The sequence below is a fragment of the Dermacentor silvarum genome, chromosome 1 (genome assembly GCF_013339745.2).
Source record: "Dermacentor silvarum isolate Dsil-2018 chromosome 1, BIME_Dsil_1.4, whole genome shotgun sequence".
In the NCBI taxonomy this organism is placed as follows: domain Eukaryota; kingdom Metazoa; phylum Arthropoda; class Arachnida; order Ixodida; family Ixodidae; genus Dermacentor; species Dermacentor silvarum.
The window spans coordinates 140,451,279-140,469,717 of NC_051154.1; the positions used below are offsets into that span (position 1 = coordinate 140,451,279).

At 44.2% G+C, this 18,439-nt stretch overlaps 1 protein-coding gene across 1 annotated transcript in view; it reads left to right on the forward strand.

The window, feature by feature from the left end:
• The first annotated feature begins 754 nt into the window (after positions 1-754).
• Positions 755-18,439, forward strand: part of LOC119436144 (annulin) — a 42,232-nt gene continuing 24,547 nt past the window's right edge. Inside the window, exons 1-3 of the mRNA XM_037702906.2 lie at positions 755-1,076; positions 13,191-13,403; positions 16,167-16,300. Of these exons, the coding sequence (XP_037558834.1) occupies positions 1,028-1,076; positions 13,191-13,403; positions 16,167-16,300 (396 nt within the window). The 5' untranslated portion in view covers positions 755-1,027. The remainder of the gene's footprint in view (positions 1,077-13,190; positions 13,404-16,166; positions 16,301-18,439) is intronic.

The following is an 18,439-nucleotide window of genomic DNA, read 5'->3' on the forward strand; positions in this document are numbered from 1 at the left end:
ACCTCCCGTACAAGGGCATGAAGAAATACACGTTAGAAGTGCCCGAATTTCTACTGTTTATTGAGGAAAAGTCCATCCACCCAAGCGTCCGCCTGTGTTTTGGCACAGGCAGATGCTTTGAATTTCTAACAACAAATGGCTGCATTTCTAAAAAAGAAAGAAAGAAAGAACGACAACAATGACACCATGGCACCTAAATAAGAGATATTCAGCATTTTTTTTTTCAGATTTGAAATTTGAAATATATTCACTTTTTCAGGCAATACATTGTATTGCCTACGTGCCAAGATTAAAGGGGAAGGTAGTCTCCTGACTGGATCTTGGTCTCGCAGGGCACAACAGCAACAGTCACGCTCAAGGGACACAAAATAACCCCAATTTCGTACACATATCAGTCACACGTATGTATCAGTCACTTGAACAAATGACGGCAAGTGTATATTAATAGAGTGTTATCAATAGTAAACAATGCGCCAAGAAATACATAACCCTTTGTATGAAATAAGCTAACCCGAAAAGAAAAGGAAAAACAAGGTAAGAGCAACAGCAGAACAGGTGACAAGACTTTTTCACGCAATGATTCCTCCCACCCGGAGGAGGCACTTACAGTACATATATACTGCAGGCCATAAGCATAGCGCTTCCTATCAAAACAGTGCACAAAGGCCTCATTGCGGTGCGCGGCTGCTCTCCGCAGCAGCGTTGTTGCGCCTGACAAGCGATGCATCATTGCCAGGCAGAGGCTGACCGCCGGTCTGGGCCTCGGGCACTGTTACACGGCCGACTCTGACGCTAGTTCGCCGCTGTCTGAGCGCCGAGCTGCAGGCCACTCCTCGACGCCCGTTCGCGAAGACCAGTCGCCGCCGCCGCCCACCGCAGCACCCCGCAAGGTGCAGATCGCTGTTCGCTCTTGCGTCCTCTCCGTAGCCGGCAGAGGAGCCGCGGCCAAGGAAGACCGTTTCTGTTTCTTCTGCGCGCCGGAGAGCTTGCGTATTCTTCGCATCGGGGAGAACACCGAGCCCAAGAGATGGGGGATGTGAGCAGCCGACTTCAGGGCAACGACGACGATGGGCAGCGTGAGTAGCAAACCGCTTCGCACTGGTGGGCGGCGGAGTAACCACAACCTCTGCGACGCAATCGTTTCAATGGAAAGCATGCTGCGGAGGCCGATGAACATAAGCTGCGGGCAAAATGAGTGTTTTTGAGGACACACTCATTTTGTCGACTGAAGTGGCATATGGGACGATCACTTCTAACGTTACTGCAATGCGGCCATTCCCAGATATTTCTAAAACACTTCACCAATTTATGGCAGGCAATATGTGGCGTTAGTATCGTAAATTTTGCCCCTTAAATCAGGTTTACTCAGTATTCCTGCACGCTGCGCTTTCGTGTACTTCAATTTTCCTTCAGTCCATGGATGACTGACGTCGTCGTCTCTGTGACGCCATTTCTTCAAACGCATAACAAAGAATCAATTTTATTGTCATTACTACCCCTAACAATATTAGTAAGGCTTATCAATATTGCAAGTCTTGAGCCCCCGTTTCAATGCTTACACGTGTAACTCGTCTTTCGAGTCCCTTTCCTTCTTTTCAAAGAGGTCGTACATATTCCGCCCGAAATGAATAATGAGAAGGGGCTGGAAAGAAAACAACGGGCAAGTGTTCATACCTGCGTCTTGGCCTTCGTTTTCTTTCTGCGCCTCTTTTTTCTTTTTACAGGTGCTTGCTTTTTATTTTTTTCCTTCTTCATTGCGATTTATTATATTATTTTTAGCCCTTCGTTTCTGTCACCAAGACTGTTGCGAAATAAGTGGACGGCCATTATATACTGGCTGCTTCATCGCACTTATACAAAATAATAATTTTTGTTAATCGTGCTGCTCTCTTGCTGCAGTTATTAATACTTTCAGCATACCGATTCCCATTAATGCGAAATCGCACTCGGGAACATCTTGAGCAACAAAATTAATGCGGGAATTGTTTGTTTTATTGGAAGGTACCCACTATCCCGTCATCATGCCCATAATGTATCCAGATGCGAAAAAGTGTGAGACATGGCCTGCTCGGACCTCTTATGGTGGTGACAGCACCACGGCGATCGGCCGTGCGAACAATCGTGCGACCATTCATGGCCGACGAGAGTGATAAATTCAGCGAAGGGGAAAGGGGTGTTGTTCGCTACATGCTTGCAAATACTGCCTGTAATTCTGTTGTATAGGATATTTTAGGGTACAGGAGCCTATATAAATGTCTAAATATAGTATATATAAGATATTTGCCGCCTCTTGCCATTTTCTAGTAATTTCGAATTCCGTGTATCGCTGACTGGTTCATTAACGTACTGCTTACAGTTTGCACAACACTAAGCTTTTCTCACTCTTGTTTCTTTATTATTTTGTTTTCTTCCTTTTTTGCTGTTTGACCAGAGTACGATGGCTAATTCCGCCCGTGTATGGTGGTTCTGTTTGGGTAGAACACTACGGACATACGCTCACGCCTCAGGCAGGACAAGTAGAGAATGCCTGCTCCCTGCTACGGCCTCTATCCCAATGTTCGGTGTTGACAATGCGATACGCCCTGCCGTTTGCTTCGTCCTAGCCGGCGTGAGGAGCGCCACGTCCATTCGCCACGAAGTTTCCTAGAATAGTATGGACCACGCAGAATTCATGACAGCTTAAAATTTTAAAGATAATTTTTAACGAGAGTTTGTCGCAAGTTGATTAATGCGTCATGCGTACTATTATACCCCTTCAGTGCGAAATGTTAAAGAGACAATTTCAGAACACCATTTACTGAGACGTGCTTTGCTTCGTAAATGTTGTCTGCATTTTCGGCGAAAGGACTGCTGTATACGAAGGAATTCAGCTAGCTGGCACTGACTACCTCCTTTTTTTGTTATTTGTGTTAAACCAAAGGGCGGTTAGAAAAGTTCGATAAGTAGAACACAGGCTTCAGTACTCTTGAGTACCATCACGCACAACATCTATTAGTGCAGATTATGTAGCGAACGTAGATAGTCGTTTACTTTTCTGCCATCAGAAAGAAAAGGAAGTTGCTTATATGGTTTCACTACGAATTCCGACCGGTGCTCCGGGTTCAACCATTCACGGAGATGTCTGTGCTCACAACATACACACGCACTCACGCACGCACGCACGCACGCACGCACACACACACCACACACCACACACACACACACACACACACACACACACGCACACACACACACACACACATACACACACACACACACACACACACACACACACACACACACACACACACACACACACGCACACACACACACGCACACACACACACACGCACACACACACACACACACACACACACACGCACACACGCACACACGCACACACACACACACACACACGCACACACACACACACACACACACACACACACACACACACACGCACACACACACACACACACACGCACGCACGCACGCACGCACACTACCGAGGGGAATTGATGAGTTCATTCTCCCGAAAAGAATTTCGCCAAGCACTACTGTGTATTCAGATTGGTAGCATATCGTTTCCTTATTACTGCTTTCACGTGAGGAAGAATAAATGCTCCATTACGTCGCTTTGCCTGATCGCTTAATCTACTAAAATGTAAAGCGTTGATAATGTCAGGACTGTGAAAAGAAAGCGAATCCACTAGTTAAGCATAACATGGTGTCATGTGCAATGCAACCACTAAATATGGAGGTTTGTTGCTGACACTGCAGCAGAACTTTTCATTCATGTCACTTATTTACATTATTCATTCTTCATAACTATCCTATATAGAAGATAAATAGTTATCAAGGGGAAAAGGCAGGAAGCAAGCGAATAAAAGGGTTCAAACGTTTGTCGAGTGCCAGGTACAAAACTTTTTCGAAACACTTTAACCTGGTGAAGTGCTTATGAACTCAGACTTGCCTATTTGATTCGCATATGTGGCAGCAGACTTGAAGGAAGAATGCAGCGCGCTGCCTTGAAGCTTCTTTCTTTGCTTCCTAGAAAGAAAGAGATGTACATATGCTGAATATAATGAAAGGCTGGCGATGTTTGCCTGGCTGATAACATGGCTTGCTAGTTCACTTGTTGTCTCCTAGGCATATGCTGTATCAGATGAACATTTTCACACAAGGAATATTTATTATCGTGGAAGAAACATTCATTTCTGAAGAAGAAACTGTTCCAGCAAGAACGCGATCGTCGCTTAATGCATTCCATGTTGTCTTGTGTGGGAAACTTCGAGAGCACAGCCGGGCTCCTTGAGAACCTGAGGAGGCATAGATTCATGGTTAATAGAAAAGGACGTGCTTTTCGTCTGACAGGATAGAGCGGTAGCATTAAGTACAATTGCCCCTCAGTAGACTTGGTAGTTAGATCAGTGGGATAGCAGTTTATCGAGACGCATGCGCTTTAGAATCGCTAAGCCACTGCTTTGTTCAAGAGAAGACGTATCACAGTGCATGAGTCAGCATAATTATGATGAATGGCATGTACTATTTCAATTGATTGGTCTCGGAATGTAAACCACTTGCGCCAATAGTCCAGCGACGATCGCGGCTCTTGAGGTTAACTTTACGCAATTACTGTTCTCTGTTGCAATCACCGTTCTCTATAATTGTTCTGTGGAGAGAAACGCACCTTCCCTTTCAACGCTTCTATCTTCCACGCCAAGGAAGCTACCTTAGGAAATATTCTGTCTTAATATTCTTCTGAATGTTTACTTGTATGTGATGACTCATTTTGAAAGTAATCCTTTCTCTTCAACGTATATTCCTAAACATAATTATTCACTGAGATAATTATTCCTCCCGCATGTCACTGCATAAAGCGCGATGGTTCAGCTTTTCTTCGAAAGCTACTTAGATTAACCAAAAATCTGTATAATTAAACCAGGGATTCGCCTCCGCACATTTTGCTACACTTTTACTATAAGATCAATAAAATAGATAGTTTCGTTTACCATTCGGAGAAGTTTCGAGCTGGAGTAGGCATTATACTGAGTTACTCTGCAATTGAACTATACTTATCCGTTTTTGTTTCAAGAAAAAGAAACATTTTGACGAAATTTGAGCAATTCTGCTCGTCACAACCGTTCTGAGAAAAAAAATCACTTCACTGTCGAAATGCAATAGGAAACAAAATAAGGCAGTTTCTTGGTTTCATCCGAATTGCTCAAGGCTCAGTAGTTTGTGGGATGTTTTGTAAAAAAATCGCGATTTAGAATTTATGCACTTTCAACGAAGTGACAGCGTTCACATACCGAGGAAATGATTTGCACATCTATCTCCATGGTGAAATTCTGTTCCCCGCCTACAAAAGTGAAGTTTCTCGCTTCGTCACTGATTTTATGACAAAGCTAGGTATTATGTAGTGACTACTGCCCTGAATCGTCCAACGACCTTCATAATCTAAGCTCTGGCTTTCAGCCAAGGTGCTTGCAGCATCAAATTTTCATGACAGTGCCGAGATCTCGAATAGTGCGCGAAAGGTAGGACACTGATATTTAGGTTAGGAATAATCCACCATGAAATGAATGACCACTACAATTGTTTATTTCACTGATAACAAGCATACTTGTAATACAGAGTAATCGCCTGGTAACGACGCTTATAGAACACGGAATTCTGGTTGTTAAAATTTGGTATTGCTATATCTGGACATTGGACAAACATTAGAATTGTCACTTAGGAAAATTCAAACAATCACAACGGGCGCCGTGTTCGCTATACCAGCAGTGCGCCATGGTAAAGGAATATTTCTTTTAAGGGAGCTCACCCTATGTTATGCGCTCGTAGTTATGCTACAGCATCGAATAACCCAAGTAGGGAAAATTCAACTGCAAGAAAATGTAACTTTCATCTCAGGGTCTATGCGCAAGTGACATTACAAGCGTTTAGGAATGCAATCAAAACTCCGGAAGGCGAAATGCGAAAACACCCGTGTACTTAGATTTAGGTGCACGTTAAAGAACCCCAGGTGGTCGAAATTATTCCGGAGCCCCCCACTACGGCGTGCCATCCAGAATAGATACTTGGTGTTCCTTGATGATTAAATTGTGCATCACATTTAGTCGGCCACACATACGCTGAAGGGAGTCCATTGGATAACAGGTATGAAATACTTCTTGACATTCGGGAACAAACTTAACAGATCGTTAACGATGGCAGTAGCCAATAACAGCATCGTTTGTTTTGCAGAATCTACGTATTTTATTTCACTAGCGGCCCAATATTTTTTTTGTCCGAAAACAGGTCCGAGATAATGTAATGATTCTATTCCCATTCATTTCCTTCTCGGCGGTGGTCCGCTTAAGTTATCACTGGGATCGGCCACTAGTGAAATGGACGTTCAACAAAGTAATAGAATCGACTGAAAGGAATTGTTGCATTATACCGGTTCAGCTTTTTCTGAGTAATAATTTAATCATTGTATTCGTTACTCGATGGTAAACGCTATAAGCGGTACTTTTTGCACGGAGTGGACGCGAAGTTATATAGCGTTAATGTCGCCGTTCGTTATAACTTGAATATATTATTGTAATATGAGTGGATTATCATATTTTTACGATGCTAGATGAGCCCCCATTACTACTAAAGCTAGGGAGCATACATGCAACGCTACAGCTACACACATAACCGTGCAGCTCCTACGAAAACTAAACTATGCCGGGAGGAACATCTGCGTATAGGGCTATTCGACAGCCAATCAACTGCAACGTGCCATCGTGCTCGGCGAGATCTAGAGGTTTATTAGTCGAACTGATGCTCGTTGCTTAGAAGCTTATGCCAGACAGCCTTCCTCCTTAGCCTATAACTTGGCAGCAAACTGAAAGGAGGAAAATTAAAATAACGCAGAGTCCGATCGTGCTCAAGGCCATGGAACAAGGGCTCCGTCGTGCAGACATGCGAGCGCTGGCCATTTGTGTCCCGCCATTGTTCCATCGCCGACACTGCGGCGACGTTGGCAGTCGAGGCAGACTATTTTCTCCCCTTTGTTTCGCCTGCACCTGTTCTGCGAGCTCCGCTTATGCGTATATACCCTGTGCTTTCGATTCGCAGCGAACCTTGTATCGTTGAGATGACGTCGTTTATGCTTGAAGACGCGACACCATATTCTGTATATAATGTCCTGAAGGGCGTCATATGAAGGGCAATGGTCGCTGCAAAGTTACGTGCACGTATTCTCCTGTCCACTGAAGCGGTTCAGTATTGCGCAAATTTTTTTTATTGAGATGCAAATATGAAAGGAGACTTCATCACCCTAGAGTGGAGAGACGGCTTAGATATACATCACTTAGATATACATATAACACACGTTATAAATTGACAGGAAAAGAAGGAGAAACAATGAAACGAGAAAATCCGAGGACACCTAAGAACTTCTTATGAGTTGTGAATGCGAAAGCGTTAATGTCCAATTGAACGCCACGGAGCGGTCCTTCAAGTTTTGAGCTGCGAGTAATGATTTCGAGTTTTGCGATTAAATTGGTGCTGGTAATTTTTTTTTTTTTAGTTTCTACGTTAGCATGTTGGCAGTAAACTGGAATCATTTAGACGATATTGCTGAGCAAGTAAGGACGCCGCATGCCACCGACGTCCTGCGCGTCGAGAGACCGAGGAAGCAGCAGCTGCCACCGAGGCGTGCGCAGCAGCTAAGCCCAGTGGGGGTGACAGATACGGACCGCGCGCCGGCATCCGAGAGCGAGACGGTGGCACCCGCATGGGCACGTCATGCGACTGCCTCGCCGACGACAACCCGTCTCGCCCCGCGGCGTCGCGTCGCCGTATCTGCTCCGTCGAGGCGCGCTCGTGACGTGGCGTCGCAGCCAATGGGAATTTAGGTGCTCTGCTACAGGCGCCGGCTTTTTTGCTCAATGGGCCATTTCATTAACTAGTAGCGAGGAGCTGTGGGAGACTGCCCGGCGCAGCTCCGATCCCACCCTGTAGGACCGAGTCCTGAGGTGGGCTGAGGAGGTAGCGGAGGCCTACCACGGCTGGTAGGCGGATGTCTGGCAACAGAAGGTGCTGAGACTCTCCCCCCGGCCCCTTCCTTTTCTGAAAAAAGGAAATAAAAGTTTATTCATTCATACTTTATCATCAAAAATAAAAATAAAAATGCCAACGCACACAACGCGCGCTAAGTTCACATGCACGTTGGATTGCTATCAGTACACGATGTGTTGATGTGGCCCGAAATGAATGTTTCCACACAACATGATATAACTAGGAACGCATACAGATATGACTGCCTAGCCGTCTAGGCAGAGAAACCTTGCGGAAAATTGAGATATACAGTTAAAGAAATAACATGTGGATCACACAACATGTGAAATCCACGTTATGCGAAGAATCGTTAATGATTACACAGATGCTATACAACGTGTTTCTAGAAAGATTTTAAGTACTATTTAAATATTGTCGTTTTGAAATAAAAGTAGGGTTCCTTCAAAGGCAGGCCATCAGTGCGGCGGCCAGGGGTTGATGTGTGACACGTGGTAATTATTCGCAAATTAACAAGAATTCATTAATTAACTTTCGAACATTTAGTTTCAGCAGGCTCATCGCAATTGTGAAATTGAAGTGAGCTCTCCGTACAAGCCATGTCAACTTTTGAATCTGGCAAGATTCGATTACTCGCGCAACTTTTGCACGACGAATTTCGGCTATCAGAGGGCGCGAAACCGAAACTCGATGGCTGCAGCGAGCGTTATGTCGCGCCCGTCAAGGCGACATTCTGCTTACGTCACCCAGCAGCGGGCAGCCAGCGTGCTGCGACACCGAGGAGCACGGGGCAGCAGCAGCACGATAGTAGTGCCGTCGGCGAGGTGCTCCGATATTATGATGACGAGTATGAATATTATTCCGATAGCAATTATAAGGACACTCCAAGCGGATTTCTGCCGTCGGCGTCGCCGTCTTCGTCGCCATCGCCGTGAGGTTCCGTATAAAGTCGTCGCCGCGCGCCGTATGCTGTATGTGCGAGTGAAAGCGCGCGAGGGATGCACGACGTTTAGCTGCAGCACCAAATGCGTATATTGCGACCGGGCGCAAGGGGAACTGGCGACTCAATCTCCCACGCGAAAGGAGGAAAGCGGGAAGGCAGCGCGGCAGGGAGGGAGTGTTGCTTCTACTCTGCCAGCAACTGCGTACTTGTACTTAGCGCGGCTTCGGGCTGTCGCGCGCACCGTATCTTGAAAGCGATCTCCACACGGCTGTGACCTTTGTATGGGCTGTGCTTTCGCCGCTCAGTTTCCGTTGAAGCGATGGGCCGCACAAACCTTCGCTCGCTGCTGCCATGCTTGCTCACGCCAGCGTTTTGACATAGGTTGTCTGCGGTCATCAAATGTCATCTATTCATGTTTGCTTGTGCGCGCTGACACCATGCTTGTTAATTCAGTTAGTAAGCGAATGTGCCCAAGTTTATGCAGCCGATACAACTGCTATTCTTACTTTGTATAGCTCTCTAATAATTTGCTATCACAATGGATGCCTCGCCTTTCGGGCGAAACTGCGACTTTTTATGATGAGTATGATAATTTCTATTGGCATATTCTTTGAAACGAAGATCAAACATGATTAGCATGTTTGACGTTATCAGGTTTGTTTCACATCTATTGCAGTCTAGCATTTTGTCCATCTCTCCTTTATCTTCACTTTACATTATAGTCTCTATCTCTGTATTGTACAGTTCCCTATACCTGTAACGACCCCCGCTCCATCGATATATTCCCTGCTTTTTTTCTTCTCGCCAATACTTCAAAAGTATCTGGCTTATGTGGACCGTTGACCAGTTGCGCAGAGGGCACGCCACCGTGCGGTGTTGCAGGGAACCGAGCCTCGCGCCACGTGCCTGCGCTATCAACTGTCATTGGTGGAAGCGCGCGCGGCAGCGCAGGGCCCTCAGAAGTTGACATAGCCCGCAGTAGCTGCCGGCAAAGTGGAGGATGCACGGAAATAAAGTTTCTCATTAAAATGACGAAACCATTGAAGAGGCTAAAGCGCGCTGCCACGGCTAGTACGAATGTTCTAAGCCGTGCGAATCACTCATGACACTGCGGCACTATTAATAAATGCCAATTACGCCGGTGTTCTATAAGAAACATTTAAAGAAGTGTACAGCTTTTCGCTGTGCCGGTTTCGACGTACATGGGTCAAGAAGCTTTGAAAGAGTCGAATGCCCAGGGTGATCGGGAACGTTAAGAGGAAGCTTTAGCTCCTATCTGAACACATGGGAAAAGAGAAATAATGTTTCTGAGCAACCAGCGCACCGGTCTTGATGAGATTTGTTCCATTTACAAGAAGTAAAAGTCTGATGACTGTAAACGCAAAAATTTTATTTAGGTCTTCAATTTTTATACAAAAATTCTTGAAAATTGCAATATTTATAAAAACTCAAGTATCTAGTTTACAACTTTCTAACTCATCAATAAAAAAACGATATCCCACTTCTTTAAACTGTACGTAATAACAAGTCTGTAGCTGACAAAATTGGTGCATTATACACTGCTCTGAAATGTACCACTAATTTGTGAGTAGAACTTTTACAAAACCCTCGTAAACATTGTAACCGTACCGCGTAAGCTGTAAATTCAAATATAATTTTTTTCCGCGTCAGGTGCATTAACAGATGTAGTTTATAGAGCTGAGATATCTGTGTTTAGTGCAGAGTTACCTATATGTAACGTTCGTGCTTAATTATTGTAAAAAAATTGAGGTCCTAGAAGGGCTGATTGGGAGTCCGTAATAATCACCTACTTTCATGGTTCCTCGTGTAAACCTAGCGGCGAGAAGAATTGCCACCTACTGTGTATAACCTCGTGTATATCAAGCATGATAAAAGCTGCCGTTGAGCCTTCCTTTGAGACGAAATCATCTGTGTAAGTACGATTGAATTCCTGGTAAATATCGACAGTTGGTGTGATGGCCGTTGCTTTACCGCCAATGTAGATATCTCGATTTTCTTTGTAAGACGTTTGGCGGATGTTTTTATCACCGACGCTTAGGAGAAGGAAACAACTTTATTTTGTTAATTTGGCCTAGTGAGGGGTGGCTACCAGGTGATGCCTTACAGCCACCTCCTCGTCTCTTTTGATGGCCCGAAGTTGAACCTCCAGGTTCGGGTTCATAAGTATCGCTTCCCACGCTTCAGGCGAGGGAGCGGCCAGGAGATCTGGTGGGGGGGGGGGGGGGGATTCTCTGCAGTCCCAGAGAATATGATTTAAGGAGGCTATGGACCCACATAATGAGCAGTGTGGGTCTGTCAAGTCAGGGTAAAAGTTTGCGTATATTTGTGGGTTGGGAAAGGAGCGTTTGGAGTCGGCGCCAGGTGACTTCGTGTCCCTTGTTGAGCTTGGGATGAGGTAGGGGTTTTGTCCGTCTTGCGAGGCGGTAGTATTGGGCAATATCGTGGTATGTGGTCAGTGGCTTGCTGACCAGGTCCCCTGGGTCAGAGACGGGACCCACCGCTCGGCTGACGAATCCTCGAGCACACTGGTGGGCCACCTCGTTCCCCGGGTTCCCTGCGTGAGCCGGGACCCATATCAATTCAATTGGGGTGGGTTCTTCACTATCTTTTCTAAGCGTCGGTGCTACGAATACTGCATCACCGATACTTAGAAAAGTTGAGGGGAGGGGGTTAGCGCTTGTCGGGGTACAATTAGGCCAATGAACACCTGGTATGAACTGTCGAAGGGAATTGTCGAAGTACGGTGTGGATTTCAGTTAAGGGAGGTTCCCGTGCTTCTGAATTAGCGAAACTGCTGTGTCACTCGTACTGATGGATGTGCACCTGCATTGTCACTCGCTGTACATAACCTGTCACTCACCTACGAAGAAATTGTGTGAAGTGAAGTGTTTACTGCCGGCCATGCTGCCGGCACTGCGTATCTCTGCTGGTAATTAAAGTTTCCGCCACAGGCTGGCACTGGATCTCGTGAGTAATAAATTTGAAAGGATGCCGTTAACCAGAGAACTCGGCCCACCGATACAAAACTTCCGTCACAAAATGCCCTCCACTCATGATAGTGATGTGAAAACAAAGCTACCGCCGCGACGATGACCAATCGAGGACGGCACTTACGTAAGGGGAGTCTTGTAAATACTGGCCCGGAGCGGGATTCTGGTGCGATTTAAGTGGTTCATGATCTTGAAGCAAATTTTGACCAGCGCGAAGAAAACGAGACGAAAGATGAGGTACGATGTATGTGTTTCTTCGTGTTCCTCGTCTATCGTGTTGTTTTCTTCGCGCTGGTACAAATTTGCTTGAACACTGGCCCAGATCTTATTTTTGTGTGTCTGTGTGTCACATAAGAGCACTCTCATAAGAAAAAGAAACGGTTTAGTAGCAGCATGAAGGCACTGCCCCCGTCCCCCTAAAAAAAAAAAAAAAAGGAATATTAGGAGTAAGTTGAAAACACGCCCCGATATAAGGCTATGGCTACGCCAGGACATGAATCAGCTCTTACACACAAAGCAGTGACTTAGGGACCATGTTTTCCTATCTGTCACTTTCTGGGGTGACACTTTCTGTGTGCTGCGACTTACTAAACGTGCGGGAGCGTACGTGACGAAAAGAATTGGTGGGCGGGCAAACATCATCCCTCGTTGTGCTTACACGCGCGGCTGTATGATTCATTGACAATAACAACAGCGGACGCCTAGTCAGACCTCCAGATATCCATCGCTACATAGAGATTGCATTTCCAAAACACGTTGCTGGGCTAGTTGGTGATGCATTATTTTTTCTTTCTTACGAAAGTAATCCAGCCTTTTCAAGACGAGGACACAGAAAGAAATGACAGGACGGGCGCTGACTCCAACTATGTTTGGAGTCAAGCATAGTCAAAAAATAATAGAGAGTGCAGAATGCTGGATGTTACGTCACAAGAACGTGAAACTATCGCTGAAATCAATCATACAACCTCCGGAGAAAGTTGATATACTTAGTAAAAACAAGGTAATCTACAATTAGCAGACCAAGAACAATTTGAAATATTTCCAATTTTAAACGCATTTGCACGAATATAATGTTTCTTTCTCTTTTGCTCTGGACGAAACTCAAAGCAAAAACACATGCGACGAAATTGATGTTGCTTAGTAAGGTTGCTTAAGCACTCCATCATTGAGTATGCCATATTTTTTTTTTCGTCACTTCTATGCAGCCGGAAACCCAAACGAAGTGGTCAGGGTGCGCTCCGTGGACATGTACGTTACGTACAATGCGGAGAACCACTTCACGAGAGGATTCGCTCGGACTAAATCACAAAAGCCAGCCCCCGTGCTTCGGCGGGGGCAGTCTTTCACAATGGTGATCAACTTGAACAGAGCCTTCAACCCGGATACCGACTCATTGTCCCTCTTCTTTGGAATAGAAGGTACGTCAGTCGAAGAAGGAAGAAAAGTAAGCTGCATTACGCGCATAAATAAAATTTTTTAAAAATATAGTCCTTTTTTCTCCTGCTCTTCACGACCCAAGTGCTCTGCTTGTCTACTTAGTTGCTTGCCTCTTTAAACTAACTGCAGCGTAACCACTCTTTAAAATTAAAAAAAAGAAATTAATCCTCACACAGATAAACTGTAGAACGTAAATGTTAATGCTTTGGCATTATTAAGGTGCCGCATTATTTAGTGTCGCTAAGTAGACAACTGTGCTTGCATTACCGAATGCACTAAAACACGCACACCTTGGTGTAATGCTTAATAATGTGATTACTTGTTTAGTTTTTCATGCTTGTAGCTCTCGCTAGTTTCGCATTTGTATCTTGCTGAAAAAGAAAGCATCTAGCATGTTCGTTATTAAAGATCCTTCTATACCTCTACTCTTGCCTTGTTCCAGTGGATAAAAAGATTTTTTTTTTCTGTGGCAAAAGCCCTGTGACGCTGGTAAATGCAAGTACAGTTGGTCACAAAAATATTATCCATTGACTAAAAAAAAAGCAAATCCAGGTGGCCTGCAAAAGAGAGCTCCTGGATTTTCGAAGGCTTCGCACCAAGCGAGAAATTTGTCCATTATCTGCCACTTGTGCTTAGCGTCAGCACCTGACTGAAGTGCTTACTAAGGCCCCACAAAGCTTTGTTTCAGATTTGAAACCTTCAAGTTGTACATAATCTATTATTGAGTATTAAGGTATTAACTTCCTTTATTACTGTATTACGCTAGTGTACATTTGTACACATCTGGTCTGTAAAAGTGATGTCATGTACGTGGGTCCTCAGGCACTTTCAAGTGGTTTGCAACCGCTTTTCGCATGAGGGACCCCCAAATGCTGTTGGAAATAAAGAATTGATTGATTGATTAATTGATTGATTGATTAAAAATTCAAGCCAGAGTATTCAGTTAACATCAGAGTGATTACAGCTTCCGGACTCCGTTTTTAGAACAGGACAGCTGTAATGATGGAGCAGCAAAAGCAAAAGTAAACTAATGCAGTTCATTATTTTCCACTTTTAATTGCTGCAAAAAAGCTATAACTAATTCCGAGTCACACTGCAGTGCTCGAAAACAGGGCCAGTATTCCCGAATATTTTTTTCGCAAGAGCGTTTTCTAATTGGCTGGCGTTGGTAGGCAGTGGCTGGTGATTATAGACTTTCACGATAGCGGTAAACGCGACAAAGTGACCGTCGCCTTTGTCTATTGTTTAATAACTGTGACAAAAAGGAAAGGTTGGCTACCCGAAGAGAGCCTGCGAACACAAATCATAGCTAAAATTACAGCTATACGCAAGAAATAGCACAGCATAAACGAAATCAGCAATAAGCTAAAAGAAAAGAAGGGCCCGTATTCACAGAAAAACGGTCTTACGCTAGAGCTATTCGTAAAAGATGTGGCCAACTAATCATGATGTCGGGAATATTATTAGCGAAGTCGGCTGGCGAATCGCAAATAATTCTTACGAATGAAGAGCTTTGTGAATTCGGTATCAGGAGCTGAATTCAAACTGCACTGTGAAGCTGACCCTCTACCCCCTCCTACATCTCATCAAAAGAGGACTATCTTACGAACATCGAAGTGCTACACCAGCTTCTTAGTTTGTACTTTGATCATCCCCCAAAGACTCAATTTCACAGGACTCGTATTCCCAAAAACATGTTGCGTTATAATTGTTCGCAAGAGCTAATTACACCTAATTGTGATGCAGGACATATCATTAGCGAAAACGGCTGGCCAATAAAAAGAAAAAAAAACTTAGGAACGCCAACTTGTATTTACAAAAAGATATTGTGTTAAAATTGTTCGTAAGGACAATGCTAGCCAATCCTCATGCTGGACCTATTATTAGCGAATGCTGCTCACCTATGGCAAAGAACGAAAAGCTTTGTGAATTCGGTTCAAGTTCTGGGGCCAAATTCGCAAATCTCTTCATGCGTAAGAACTACTTTCCATTCGCCGGCTGCTTTCGCTAGTAATAGGCTTACTAATCATATTGACCGGAACGTCTTATAACAACTGTTTCAGCATTACAAACGGCTTCGTGAAGCCTGGACCCATATTTATAAAAACGTGCGTACGCTAGAGCGGTTGGTAAGAACGCGTGCCATTCTATCGTGATGTCGGACATATTATTAGCGAATGTGGCCGGCCAATGGCAAGCAGCACTTACCAACGAAAATATTTTTGAATTCAGCTCCTGGACCTGTATTCACAAAACGCTCTTATACGGCAGAATTGTTCTCAAGAGGAAATTCTAGCCCGTCCTAACGGCCGTCATATTATTAACGAAGGTGGTGGCTAGCCATTGACAAAGAGCACTTACGAACGAAAAGCTTTGTAAATTCGGACCCTGACTCTGAATTCACGAAGGTTTCTGTTCGTAATAACTTTTTTTCTGATTGGTTGATGGCCTTCGCTAATATTATGGTCACCATCCCTATTCAATTATTTTTGTTCATTATGAACTTAACTAGGCGTAAAAGCTTTTGTGAATGCGGGCACTGGTTCGTTATTGGCCTATGTGTAACCCAAATAACAAGGAGACATTTCTTCCTGTAAAATAGTGTCGTTTTGCTGTTTGAAGTAAACATAGGCTACTATAATGCCCACGTACGTTTAATGATTTTTTTATGTGGTGAGCGTTTGGGCATAAGGCAAATTGGAATGCCCCCTAACAAGACTGCACAATACATCCATCCTGTATAGGCGAGAACCGCACAACCTACACAAAGGAGACGGTGGCCATGGTCCCCGTGGATTTCAGGAGTACAGAGGCTTTGTCGTCCGGCACCTGGAGTGCTGTTGTGAGAAAATCGGAGGACAAGGCCCTGCTTGTCGAGGTACTGGCAGCAAAATAAACTCTTTACTGACTTACCAACTTTCTTTTTAGTCACGTTTGAGCTGGAGAATCAGGATGATCAGGCTATTCGGGCCCAACAAGAGGATCACTCTCTCTAAAAAACGCCAGCAAGAGCGTTGCGTGGCCTGGTTAAAATAGCCAAAGTGAAGCGGAATATTTCACCTAACAAATATTTTCGATAACCTGGCTCTTTGTCAATTAAAGATTTTCTACGAGATATTTGCATGCAAGTTTTGGGAGAGGGCTGAATTCGTTGAGCGCAGCGATATCAATCTGTTTAAAAGTGGGTCACCATGACGTAACAATTCTATTCCAATTCGTTTTCTTTATGCGATTCGTCAAAGGTCCGAGCTGATCGTGAATAGTAGATGATGAGAAAAAAAAAATGGACTCCTTCAGGTGAACAAAATCCTTACATTATACCGGCTCCACTCACCGCTACATTGATTACATCCTTGCTCTGAGCAGTGAATGTTCGTCTTCGCAATTTTGACGAAATTTCAAGAATTTACAAAAATATTTGACCATGATAAAAGCCCATTAAGACAAGAATACGCATAAAATTGTCATAACAAACAGGTCGTTAGCACTAACAAGCACCTAAAGCGCGACAACTGACTGTAGGGTTTTGCAAGCCACTCCGCGAAAACATGCCCCAGTCGGCCTGTCATAAGCCCACTAACACTGACATGTCTAACGTCAGCAATCAAGAGCAACTAATCAACGTGTTTTAGTCATTTTTCGATTGAAGGTAACTCACGAAAAAATAAAAATTAGTTGTTAAAACTCTCTAACAATGACCTCTACTAACGCGAAAAAGACCTTACATTATTCATACAATATATTGACGTCCACAACCTTGCCCAAATCGGTAAATTCAGCTACCTTGGAGATGGAGTCACGGTGAATTCTGATTCTAAATGGCACAGACACATCTATCTGATATGTTCCGAGCACAACGCTAGCTGGGGTATCTAAAACGAACGTTGAAACACGCAACAAAGGGCTGCAAACTGACAGCGTACAAATCCTTAGTTAGGCCTGTGCTAGAATATGTCGTGATTGTTTGGCCTCCCTGCTGAGATTATGACACAACTAAGCTTGAACTTGTACGAAAAAAAGCGATACAGTTCATTTGCAATCATTATTACAGGCTGTTCTCACCTTCATAACATGCTCAAAACTTAGAATTTCACTCGTTGCTGCAAAGGCGCATGTACGAACGCATTTGTACTTTGTATACGATGGTGAATGGGGGCATCCGAAGATTTATTGAGGGAGTGAAAGATGAATATAGATTGGTCCTCCAGCGTGACAACCTGTTCAGGGGGATATGGAAGAGGGGAAAAATAGGGGACTAAGGAGTAGTGATGAGGAAAGGCTGTTGTGTTCGAAGGGCCTTGAGGGATTGCTTCATTGATATGTGCGGTCGAAGGCCCAGTAACACATTTTATCTGAACGTTTCCTGTTGTTTATTGGCGCTAATGAAGAGATCAGAGCCTGCTGTCCACAGTCATACTCAGGACAAACAAGTATACGTGCTCCATTATTTCAGGTACTTTGCATGCATCGCATTCTGGTGACTGCGTGCGTCGGGTGCGATGCAAACTGTTGCGTTAACACAGCACCTATATAGTCTGCCTCCTGACGCGATACGCTGAAAACCGTACTGACGGTGCTGCTGGTTTTAAAATCACGGGAAGGTGATGTGTATTTACAAATGAGGTGGCATAGTTGAGTCAAAAGTGCAGGCAATGCATGGATGAAAAGCTCCAGTAAAGATGGTCAACCTGAACCAAAAATTGTTATCTTTTCCGCTCTGTTTCGCTCCGGAGTGAAAAAAAAAATCATACCGCTCCGTTTGGATACCCTGCTACAACGTAATTAAATATTTCCTGTGTTCTCAAGCAATTGAGGCTCTATAGCGTAATTACTAGATTGGCAGCTATCGAATAAAAAAATAAAACGAAGATTTCCTCGCAGTATTCGTTTAAAAACGAAGAATTCTTATCTGCATAAAGACACAGACATCCATGGATAGACTAGGCAAGGTGTCTGAAAAGCTTTCGAAGCTATTTTTTACTGGATGAATGTGAATAAGCTCAAACTAGATGAAATA